This window comes from Hippopotamus amphibius, chromosome 9 (assembly GCF_030028045.1).
Source record: "Hippopotamus amphibius kiboko isolate mHipAmp2 chromosome 9, mHipAmp2.hap2, whole genome shotgun sequence".
Lineage (NCBI taxonomy): Eukaryota > Metazoa > Chordata > Mammalia > Artiodactyla > Hippopotamidae > Hippopotamus > Hippopotamus amphibius.
Window position 1 is genome coordinate 30,263,099 of NC_080194.1, and position 13,002 is coordinate 30,276,100.

General features: G+C 40.4%; 1 protein-coding gene across 1 annotated transcript in view; it reads right to left on the reverse strand.

The window, feature by feature from the left end:
• Nucleotides 1–6,565: 6,565 nt before the first annotated feature.
• Nucleotides 6,566–13,002, reverse strand: part of SPON1 (spondin 1) — a 270,084-nt gene continuing 263,647 nt past the window's right edge. Inside the window, exon 16 of the mRNA XM_057750017.1 lies at nt 6,566–8,950. Within this exon, the coding sequence (XP_057606000.1) occupies nt 8,787–8,950 (164 nt within the window). The 3' untranslated portion in view covers nt 6,566–8,786. The remainder of the gene's footprint in view (nt 8,951–13,002) is intronic.

Here is a 13,002-nt window from a genome sequence, read left to right on the forward strand (position 1 = left end):
ATGGTATGTTCTGTAAATAGCAATTAAGTCCATTTGGTGTAATGTGTCCATTAAGACCTGTGTTTCCTTATTGTTTTTCTATCTGGATAATCTGTCCATTGATGAAAGTGGGATGTTAAAGTTCCCCACTATTATTGTGTTACTATAGATTTCTCCTTTTCATGGCTAACATTTGCCTTATATATTGAGGTGCTCCTTATGTTGGGTGCATATATATTTACAATTGATACATCTTCTTGGATTGATCCCTGGGTCATTATGTAGTGTCCTTTTTTAATCTGTTGTAATATTCTTTATTTTAAAGTCTATTTTGTGTGTTATGGGTATTGCCACTCCAGCTTTCTTCTGATTTCTATTTGCATGGAATACCTTTTTCTATCCCCTCACTTTCAGTCTGTATGTGTCCTTAGATTTGAAGTGGGTCTCTTGTAGACAGCATATATATGGGTTTGTTTTTGTATGCATTTAGCTAGTCTATGTGTTTTGGCTGGAGCACTTAATCCATTTACATTAAAGGTAATTATCTATAAGAAAATTCTTATTGCTATTTTGTTCATTGTTTTGGATTTGTTTTTGAAGTCTTTTTCTTCCCTTCCTCTCTTGTTCTCTCTCTCTCGGTGATTGATGTCTCTCTTTAGTGTTGTATTTGGATTGCTTTTTCTTTTTTGTGTATCTATTGAGATTTTTGGTTTGTGGTTCCCATGAGGTTTTGATATGGCATTCTGTATATAAACAAGATTGTTGCAAGTTGCTGGTCTCTCCATTTCAAACGCATTTCCAATATCCTGCATTTGTAATCTCTTCTCACAATTGCTAGTTTTGATATTATATTTGTGTGTGGATGATGTCTACTTTTATGTTTGTCTTTACTGGTGAACTTTCCCATTCATAATTTTCTTGATTCTAGTTGTGGCTTTTTATTTTCTGTCTAGAGAAGTTCCTTTCGGATTTGTTTTAATGCTGGTTTGGTGGTGCTGAATTCTCTTAGCTTTTGCTTGTCTATAAAACTTTTGATTCTCTGTCGAATCTCAACAAGAGCCTTGCTGAGTAGAGTTATTCTTGATTGTAGTTTTTTCCCTTTCATCACTTTAAATATATTGTTCACTCCCTTCTGGCCTGTGGAGTTTCTGCTGAAAAATCAGCTGATAATGTTATGGGGATTCCCTTGTATGTTATTTGTTGCTTTTCCCTTGTTGCTTTTAATATTTTTTTGTCATTAATTTTTATCAATTTGACAAAATCGACAGTTTTATCAATTTTGTGTCTTTCCTGAACTTGAGAGAGTGATACCTTTCTCATGCTAGGGAAGTTTTTGACTATAATCTCTTCAAATATTTTCTCAGGCCCTTTCTCTCTCTCTTCTCCTTCTGGGACCCGTACAGTGTGAATGTTAGTGCATTTAATGTTGTCCCAGAGGTCTCTGAGACTGTTGTCATTTCTTTTCAGTGTTTGTTTTGCAGCAGTGATTTCCATCACTCTATCTTCCAGCTCACTTATTCATTCTTCTGCCTCAGTTATTCTTCTGATTCCTTCTAGTGTATTTTTCATTCCAGTTATTGCATTGTTCAGCTCTGTTCTTTAAATCTTATAGCTCTTTGTTAAACATCACTTATAACTTCTCACTCTGTGTCTCCATTCTTTTTCCAAGATCTTGGGTTATCTTTACTATAGTTATTGTAAATTATTTTTCAGGTAGGTTGCCTATCTCTACTTCATTTAGTTGTTCTTGTGAGTTTTTATCTTGTTCCTTCATCTGGAATATATTTCTCTTTTGTCTGATTTTGTCTAAGTTTCTGTGTTTGTGGTCTCCTTTCTGCTGGCTGGAGAATCATAGCTACTGTTGCTTCTGGTGTCTGCCCTCTGGTGGGTGAGGTTGGTCCAGGGGCTTGTGAAGGCTTCCTGGTGGGAGGGACTGCTTCCTGCCCACTGGTGGGTGGAGCTGCATCTTGTCCCTCTGGTGGGCAGGGCTGTGTTAAGGGGTGTGTTTATAGGTGGCTATGAGCTCAGTGTGGCTTCGACACCCTGTCTGCTGACGGGTGGGGGCTGTGTTCCTATCCTGCTGATGGTTTGCCCTGAGGAGTTCCAGCACTGGAACCTGAGTAGGGCCAGGTCTTGATGCCAAAATGGCAACCTTCAGGAGAGCTCACACCTATCAGTATTCCCTGGGGCTTCTGCCACTGGTATCCTTGCCCCCACAGTGAGCCATAGTCAATCCCCACCTCCCCAGGATACCCTCCAAGACTCGTAAGTAGGTCCAGCCTCGGCTGCTATGGAGTTACTGCCTTGTGCTGGGTCCCAGTGTATGTGAAACCCTTTGTGCGCACTCCAAGAGTGGTGTCTCTGTTTCCCCCTGTCCTGTGGACCTCTTGCACTCAAGTCCACCTAGGCTTCAAATCTAAATGCCTTGGGAATTCTTGTCCTGATGCCAGACCCTTAGGCTGGGGAGCCTGATGTGGAGTTCAGGACTCTCACTCTTGTGGGAAAACCTCTGTGATATAATTGTTTTCCGGTTTGTGGGTCGCCCATCTGGCAGGCATGGGATGTGATTATGTTGTGAAAGTGTCCCTCCTGCTGTCTTGTTGTGGCTTCTAAAAGCATTTTAATTTGAACAGATTTCTTTGTGCAAGACTTTATTGGGTGTTATGGGGAATGGATATATTTCCTTCCTACAAATTATTCAGTGTCTAGTGGAGGAAGATGAAGAGTGACAAAAACAATTGCTGAGACTGTAGAGTTAAGGCAGAGTGTGAGGAGTGTGCAGAAAGTTGTCAGGTTCAGCAGAAGTGATGGTTTATATTCCTCCTGGAAAATCTCAGGGAGCTTAGCTTCTTAATTAGAAGTGATGTTTTCGCTGGAGCTTGACAGATTGGTAGGCTTTGAGGTGGGAAGAGAGGAGAAGAGTGAGGTGTGGAATGGCTAGGGAAAAGCCTGGGCAGAAGCACAGAGCTGGCAGCATACAGGGTGTATTCTGGGATTGGAACCTTAATCTAAAAGGACTTTAATTCAATGGGGAGAAATGATAGAGTAGACTGGGCTTGGGTTGTGGGGGGCTTTAAATATGATAGCCCTTGAGTATATAATGGGAAACTGCCAGGGATTCTGAACAAGGAGTGCCCAAATCCAGTCGGGATGATAGAGAAGTGTGGATTTAAGGAAGGGTGGTCAGATGAGAGGTGATTGGAATCATGGAATCTGTTCTCCTTCTGTTTGTTCTGCCACTTTTGTCTAGGCCCCACTGATCTCACACCCACATTATTGCGTCGTCTTTATTTCCACTTTGCCCCACAAAACCATTCTTTCAGTGCAGCCAAAGGGATCTTTTTTAGACCACAAATTAAATGTTACACTGCTGCTTAAAATCTTTCACCATCTCAATGCACTTGGACTAACATCTGAATCCCTTCCCATAGTGTACAAGGAAGCCTTTTGCAAGATGTGTCATCTTCCTGCTTCTCACTTATATACAGGCTGACTTGCTTTCTCACAGTACTCACTCGCTGAGTGTTTTCCAGATCACTTGCTTCACTCGACAGTTGCAATTAGCTGTTTCACTCTTTTGCTCTTGGCTTAGATGCCACCTCAGAGAGCCCTCTTTGACCACTCCATTCTAATATCACACTGCCCTGTATTTACTTCTTGACACTTACCACCTGTGATTATTATGTCTGTCTAGTCTGACCTGTATCTTAATACCATAAGGTCTGTGAGTGCAGAACTGTGTCTGTTGGGTTTACTGTGTTACCCATATTGCCTGACATGTGCAAAAAACCATTTGATGGCTGAATAAGGAGCACAGGCAATCTTCTAGTGATAGAAATAAACTATATGGTGATTGTGGCAGTTACATACAAGGTTAGTCCAGGAGGCATTGGGGAATGGGGATTGGAGTATGAAAGAAGAGGCTGGGACTAAAAGTGCAAGTTTGGAATTGATCTATTTTAAGCTAATGATTGATGAAGTGGGAGTGGATTGAGGTAGAAAGTGTGTTTGAGAGAAGGTCCAGGGTAAAACTTTTGGGGAAAATGAACATTTAGGAAATTAAAAGATTAAAAGGCAGGAAAAAGCCAAGAGAAGCAGCCCATAATTGGAACGACCCAGGAGACTATTGTGAAGGGAGCTGAGGGGTGGTGAAGAGCTTTGAGTGCTGTGCAAGGATCGGGGAATAAGTGGCAGCAGTGCCGTTTAGAGGTTGCTGATGAGTTTGAGAGTTTTGTTTCAGTCATCTGGGTTGTGGGAACCAGATGATAGTGGGGTGTGGTGTGATTGGAGGAAGAGGAAGTAAGTTTGGGTTACTATTCATAGAAATTCTGTGGCAAAATCAGAGGGTGATGGGGCAGTTGTCTTGCTTGATAGGGTAGGATGTTAGAGGAATAAGAAAAAGAGGCAGCGCTGGGCACTCAACCATAGATATGTAGGTATTCAAGTCCGGAAGTAGATACTACTGTTTAGGTACATAAGCACTTGAGAGATTCAAAAGCTTTTGGTTTGCAGGCGACATCCCTTTCTGACTGGTGAGTGAGAATGGTGTAGTGCAGTGCTTCTCAGACTGAGGTGAGGGGCATGCGTCAATTTAAAAAAAATGTAATCATGCATCAATTTAAAAAAAATGTAATCTTCACTGCCGTGGAATGATACAGTTTACTAATGTAATAATACAAAAAAATGACCTATTAGGAAAATAATCATACTTTTGGATATTGTGGCACTGTCAAACTACTATAAAAGTTTCTGAATGCTTTTCATTTTTATCTCATTGTAGGATGGTAAGAAACAGTTTGTGGATGTTCTCAGGCTGCAGTCTTTCTTCGAGTAGCACTGATGTAGTGGGTGAGGGAGCAGGAGATCCAGGTATTTTTCACGAGTGGCCCATCTGAGTTCTTAGATGGGCTAGTGTCTTCCAGGTTAAGATCACTCAGGAGGAGTTGCATGCTAATACTAGCAAAAAATAGAGATTCTACTTTTATAAACTCCAGTGTTGTCAAGAAGTCAGTAGTCTTGAATAAGATGTTGACCCCTTTCCCTTCTAATACTTATAATTATTTGAGGTAAAGGAAAACTGTTGAAACACATAACGGTTAAACTATGAGAATTATTACCTTAAATATGAGTACTATTAAAATATGAGAACTTTTACCAATCAGTTCTAAAGCCAGGAAGTAGTTAAGGACATATTCTGAGTTTTATGAAGAATTTAGAGCAACGTGAGAAAGTGATGATGGCAGATAAGGAATACTCTCTCCTGTTACGGCATTACATGGAGTGAAAAGTCTGGAGTTGCATTTTGCCCTGATAACAGCTGGGTAAAAGTATCACATGTGCATTTTATTTGTCAGGACACTTTCAGTCATAAGTGATAGAAATGTAGCTCAAGCCAGCTTCAACACAAAGTAGGCATTTCTTGGTTTCATGAGGAAGCGAGGGGCTGGTGGGGTAAACTGGCGTCCAGTGACCCTACTGCCAGGATTCCATCAGGACTCACTCTCAAGATGGGAACTGGCTAATCGTGGAGGCAGGGTAGAGAAATCCTGTAGTGTAAAGCTTGTGACCAAGCCTGAGACCAGAAAAGGTAAAATAACAGCAGTGGTTTGAACCCAGGCTCCCCGTTTTCTTCCTCTGCCTGACAGAGTGTACCGACAGTGTTTCTAAAGCAGGGTTGCCGTTATTTAAATCTGACATTTTAGCACAGATCTTTTGCTCACAGATTTCAAAGGATTTAAATTGAAAAATTATCTTCATGCTCATTAGCATTCAGCTGCTATTTATAGTTTGTTACAGCATCTCACTCTTTTTCAAAAAGGACTGTTTTATTTTCATTCATTCTCCCTACTTTGGGCAAGATGAAAAACAAAATGAATCATTCTGTTATGAAAATTAATAGCACCAAAGAGTGGAATGGCTGTCTTCCTTGATTGTGTTGTAATTAGAGATTAAATATTTATGTTTAGTCTTATTTGGACAATACTGCCTGTTTCTTTAGAATATAAATATTTAACTCTGAGGGGAAAGAGACTGACTGGACAGTCCTAATACAGTTTAATATTTAACTCCTTTAAACTGAAACATGTGGGCTGTTAGGTCACAGAAATAATTTGACATTGCAAATTTTTGTCTTGACATTTTAGTTGTGGACTTGACCTGGACTAAGTTTCTGGAGAATTGTAGTCATGTGAGAATGTGTAATGTATTCTTACTTCCTGGAAGAAGTACACAGACCTTGACTATGCCTAGAACACGTTTAATACACAAAATTCAAATTAAAAACAGCACAAAATCGTTTAATTTTTTTCAATTCTGGGTCTGAAGAAGCCCAGGCTTTATTTGCTACAACAGATTTCCTTCAGAAAATGCATTGGCAAGGTGACAGGTGAGCGACCCCATGTCTGTGACCCCATATTGGGGAATATATCTCTGAACTTATTTTCATCTTAAAATGTGGATGTAAGTTGGAGTCCAAGTGGTTTGGCATTGATTAAAAAATATACACAACAATTACAGTTCTTTATGTGGTAATTTTTACTGGGTGTCTCATGATCTGTTTACTCTCACAAGTGGAAGTCCAAACAGATTTCATTTTTGTAGTAAAAAGTCTTTATTTCCAAAATGATTGGTTAGCCAGAAAAACTATAAACCACCTAACACAAGACTTTGGTAAGAAAGAGATTTGATGCTTCTTATTAAATTCTCCCTTGCAAACAAAAAAGAATTAATGCTTACGTAACAAGAAACACGTTACCCATTCTCAGCCATTAACCAGTTGCGTGGCTTTAAATCTCTAAAATTTGGATTAAAAATGTACCTGATAGGGACCAAATAAGAACATGAGATACTGCGGTGGCTTGTCCTTAGAGTTCCTTAGGAATTGCCATTATGTGGAACTTTGATTTTTGTGGGTTGTGAGGAAGGATGCCTCTAGGTAGCTAAGAGTAATGTTGCAAAAGCAAGCAGATTCGGTATCAGGATTTTTTTTCTTTTTGTCCAAGTAGAGATTAAACCTCTTATTTCTTTATATTTTGTGCTGCTTTGTGGGAGGAGAAAGCAGTTCACTGAAGGGTTAAAAAAATAATGTTGGAAACAACTCAGACCTCCAGAAAGCTCAGGAATGGTAATAGTGGTCCCCAGAACGAGCATGCAAAAAGCATATCTTTTGCTGAGTATGATTGAAATGGATAATAATTGCAAAAAGACCCAACCTTCTGAACACGGAATTAGTTTAAAACTAAAACACGAAAGACAGACCCAATGAGTTTTTTATTGAACAGTCTCTCTTGTGGTAAAGAAAATAGTACAGATTCAAGGCTATAGCATATATAGATGTTGTGTTTGGAATATCCTGATGTGTTTAATGCAGATTCTTAAAGTAAAGTAATCAAAGCATTGTATGCATCTCATCATGGTTTATATTTGGATTAAGCACGATAAAGAAGGCCTGCAACAGAAATGAAACAATAATTTTAACAATAAATGAAAGAGTAAAAAGTGCTGATGGACTCAACTTGGTAAAATGTCCTTTTACATGAATCCTTGGTAGTCAGTCTCCCTGAATTTGGTGTGCTTATGAGTGCTCGGAAGGGGATGGAAAACCACGACCTTCCCTGTGGTTGTCAGAGGACCAGACCCCTGGTGTGGAGGGCTGATGTATGTTTAACTTCCCACCAGATTTTACTGCCAAGCTTGATTCTGCAACATTCCTTTCCCTCTGGATTTGTCTTTCTTGGTCACTGAAACACTTTTTCTATGTATAAAATTTTAGGATTTAAAAAACCCTTTCAAGTACAGAGATAGTATTTTTGTTGAAGGAATGGCTTGGTGGACTGTGGACAGATTTAGCAAAATGTTTGCATAACTGAAAAAAAAATGTTTTCTTGTTAGAAACTTGTTTGAAAACTTAAAAGTCTGTGTCGGAAGATTTCAAAAACTCAGGTTTGGGACTGTTTATAGAGGCCAGTTTTGCTGCCTTGGCCTTGGTTCTAGTAAGGATCTAATATCAGGTTCATAAGGCTGGCTTCCTAAGATTGTGTCCAAAAAAAAAAAAAAACCCCCAAAAGAAGGGAAAAATAATTTCTAGACTTAGTACCTTTTACCTCAGGCAGAAGAACTGGTTACCTTATATTCAAATAAAGTAGCCATCATTTCTTTTCTTTGGGGTATCAGGAACCAGTATTAGGGGTGATATATATGGATTCAGAATTTCTCAGTGAAAGAAGAAAAGCCACCCAACATCAGTGCTTCTCTTCATGTTTGCCAGCTGCTTTCCCCAAGAACTGCTGATGACCGAGGAGACGCAACAAGGGCTCCTAAAGTTCCACTAAATGAGAAGAGGTGAGCAGTGGTTTCCTGCGAGAGTGAGCAGGCCCGGACGAGGCTGAGTGGGATCTGCTTCCCGCCCAAGGGGGAGTGCACCACCCCCTGCGCTGCGCCCTGGCACCAAGGCAGAGTCACCTGCACAGAGTTGCCTCTCCGTGTGGAGGCGGCCAGGGTCTCTGTCCTGCTGCCCAGGTGGATGCTCCAGAGGGACACGTTTCTGTTCAGCACAGGTGGCTGACGCTACTCACTTGTGCTGGAGGAGGGCCGGCTGAGGATGAAGGAACCACCCTCAGTCTTTGCTCACCAAGAAGTATATAGAAGGATGTCCCTGGCATCCACAGGACTACTGGGCGGACCATACTGCAGAAATGAAAACTAGTGTACACGATTTAAATTGCCTTAAACAAACTAGCAAACAAACAATCCAGCCATTGGTGACTCTGGAGGGTCTAGAGTGAAGCCCTGGGAAACATGTGCCCTTGTTAACATGGGTGGACATTGCATGCTCTAATCTCCTTCTTGTCTTTGCAACTGGTAAACTGGGAGCTTTTGAACCTCTTCTTTACAGTCATGTAGCGTTCCTGGATCCCGCCTCCACACAGTTTGGTGCACTCTGACCAGGCTGTCCATGGGCGCATCCTGCAGCCTGAAGGCATGAGAAGACGTGGTTAGGCCAGCAGACGTGAGGGGAAGGACAAGGAAGCTGAACTCTAGTAAACAACTGTCAAATTTCGTTAGCTGTCTGGGCTTTTCTGCTCTCGTATGTGATGCCTTATTGAACTCAATAATGGCTAGAGCCCTTATTAGGGACTGTTGGCTCAGATGTGATAGACTGCAAAAATTGGCCATAAATGCTTTGTGGCAGTTTCTCCACCTCTCGGATCTGGGCTTGGCTATATGACTTGCTTTTGGCCAATGGGATGTGAGCAAACATGGCTTGACAAAAAGCTGTCGGGAACCTTTGCACCACTGTGTAAGCAAGCCTGGCTATCTGCTGGAGAGACCACGTGGAGAGAGGCTCCAGAAACACAGGTGAGGCCGGTCTAGACTTTCTAGCCCCAGTTGAGCCACCACCTGACAGTGTAGCCACTTGAAAGCCTAAGCTGGATGACGGAAGAATCATCCAGCTGAGTCAGGCCAAGTACCTGCCCTACAGAATCATGTTAATTTCATTTCTGTTTTGGGGTGGCTTGAGTGGCACCCCAAAACAGAAATGGCAGCAACCACTCAAGGAGCAATTGACTACTTTCTCTTATGCTTTGCTCTCCCAAGTACATAAATATGAACAGACCAATCACAAGCATGGAAATTGAGACTGTGATTTAAAATCTCCCAACAAACAAAAGCCCAGGGTCAGATGGATTCACAGGTGAATTCTATCAAACATTTAGAGAAGAACTAACACCTGTCCTTCCCAAACTCTTCCAAAATATAGCAGAAGGGGGAGCACTCCCAAACTCATTCTACGAGGCCACCATCACCCTGCTACCAAAACCAGGCAAAGATGTCACAAAAAAAGAAAATTACAGGCCAATATCACTGATGAATATAGATGCAAAAATCCTCAACTAAATACTAGCTAACAGAATCCAACAGCACATTAAAAAGATCATACACCATGATCAAGTGGGGTTTATCCCTGGAATGCAAGGATTCTTCAGTATACGCAAATCAATCAATGTGCTATCATATCAACAAATTGAAGGATAAAAACCATATGATAATCTCAACAGATGCAGAAAAAGCTTTTGACAAAATTCAGCATCCATTTATGATAAAAACTCTCCAGAAAATGGGCATAGAAGGAAATTACCTCAACATAATAAGAGCCATATATGACAAACCAAAAGCCAACATTGTTCTAAATGGCGAAAAACTGAAAGCATTTCCTCTAAGAACAGGAGCAAGACAAGGGTGCCCACTCTCACCATTATTATTCAACATAGTTTTGGAAGTTTTAGCCACAGCAATCAGAGAAGAAGATGAAATAAAAGGAATCCAAATTGGAAAAGAAGAGGTAAAATTGTCACTCTTTGCAGATGACATGATATTATACATAGAAAACCCTAAAGACTACTAGAAAACTGTTAGCACTAATCGATGAATTTAGTAAAGCAGCAGGATACAAAATTAATGCACAGAAATCTCTTGCATTCCTATACACTAACAACAAAAGAGCAGAAAGAGAAATTAAGGAAACTCTCCCATTTACCACTGCAACAAAAAGAATACAATAGCTAGGAATAAAGCTGCCTAAGGAGGCAAAAGACCTGTATGCAGAAAACTATAAGACACTCATGAAAGAAATCAAAGACAATAACAAACAAATGGAGGGACATACTATGTTCTTGAATTGGAAGAATCAACATTGTGAAAATGACTGTCCTACCCAAAACGATTTACAGATTCAACACAATCCCTATCAAATTACCAATGGCATTTTTCACAGAACTAGAACAAGAAATCTTACGATTTGTATGGAAATGCAAAAGACCTCAAATTGCCAAAGCAATCTTGAGAAGGAAAGATGGAGTTGGTGGAATTAAGCTTCCTGACTTCAAACTATACTACAAGGCCACAGTGATCAAGACAGTATGGTACTGGCACAAATAGGAAGATCAATGGAACAGAATAGAGAACTCAGAGGTAAACTGAAGCACATATGGGCACCTTACCTTTGACAAAGGAGGCAAGAATATACAGTGGAAAAAAGACAGCCTCTTCAATAAGTGTTGCTGAGAAAACTGGACAGCAACATGTAAAAGAATGAAATTAGAACACTTCCTAACACCATACACAGAAGTAAACTCCAAATGGATGAAAGACTTAAATGTAAGGCCAGACACTATAAAACTCCTAGAGGAAAACATAGGCAGAACACTCTATGACATACATCAAAGTAAGATCCTTTTTGACCCACCTCCTAGAATCATGGAAATAAAATCAAGAATAAACAAATGGGACCTCATGAAACTTAAAAGCTTTTGCACAGTGAAAGAAACCATAATCAAGACAAGAAGACAACCCTCAGAATGGGAGAAAACACTTGCCAAAGGATTCATCTCCAAAATATATAAGCAGCTCATGCAGCTTAATACCAAAAAAGCAAATAACCCAATCCACAAATGGGCGGAAGACCTAAATAGACATTTCTCCAAAGAAGACATACAGATGGCCAACAAACACATGAAAAGATGTTCAACATCACTCATCATTAGAAAAATGCAAGTCAAAGCCACAATGAGGTATCACCTCACACCGGTCAGAGTGGCCATCATCCAAAAATCTAGAAACAATAAATGTTGGAGAGGGTGTGGAGAAAAGGGAACTCTCCTGCACTGTTGGTGGGAATGTAAGTTGGTACAGCCACTATGGAAAACAGTTTGGAGGTTCCTTAAAAAGCCAAAAATAGAACTACCATATGATCCAGTAATCCCACTCCTGGGCATATACCCTGAGAAAACCATAATCCAAAAACATGTACCATAATGTTCATTGCAGCACTATTTACAGTAGCCAGGACATGGAAGCAACCTAAATGCCCATCAACAGATGAATGGATAAAGAAGATGTGGCATATATATATACAATGGAATATTACTCATCCATAAAAAGGAATGAAATGGAGCTATATGTAATGAGGTGGATAGACCTATAGTCTGTCATACAGAGTGAAGTAAGTCAGAAAGAGAAAAACAAATACTGTATGCTAACTCACGTGTATGGAATCTAAGAAAAAAAAAAAAGGTAGTGATGAACCCAGTGACAGGGCAAGAATAAGGATGCAGATGCAGAGAATGGACTGGAGGACACAGGGTTGAGGGGGAGGGGGTGAAGGGGAAGCTGGGACGAAGTGAGAGAGTAGCGTAGACATGTATACACTACCAACTATAAAATAGATAGCTAGTGGGAAGTTGCTGTATAACAAAGGGAGATCAACTGGATGATGGGTGATGCTTTAGAGGGCCAGGACAGGGAGGGTGGGAGGGAGTTGCGGGAGGGAGAGGATATAGGGATATATGTATAAATACAGCTGATTCACTCTGGTGTACCTCAAAAGCTGGTACAAGAGTGTAAAGCAATTATATTCCAATAAAGAGTTTAAAAAAAAATAGACATGCTTTTCTCAAAGAAAACTTCCCTGACCCCAAGATTAGATCTTTTATTAAAAAAAAAAAAAAAGCTTCCATAGCACTGTATATATTTCTCCTTTGTAGAACCAATTACATTTATGATTATCCAATCAATGCTGAGTTTCATGGCATCGTGCCTGCCTGACACATAGTTGGGCATAATGTTTGTTGACTGGCTGACTGACCACCATGTGCAATACGCAACATTTTGATACAGAAATAGCTTTCTAGTGGAAAGATAGTGAACTTCAGGCAGCTCCACCTATCTGCACTTCTTTTATCCTAGGTGGAGATGCAATGTCTTAAGGAAGAGAAATGAAAAAGGGGTAACTTGACCTGCACCTTTAAAAGTAGGAACCCATTAACCTTCACTTATACATGGCACCTTCCTTACCCACTCCAGGGAATCCAAAGACCATCAATTGTCCTGGACCCAAGGCAGACCAGAGATCTTCCTAACTGTTGTTTCATTGTTTTGCTGATGGTACTGTGCTCTTGGCTTGGATCAGCTTATTCAGCCGTGAAGCCCTAGGTGGGATTTCTTTTTCTTTTTTTTTTCTTTTAA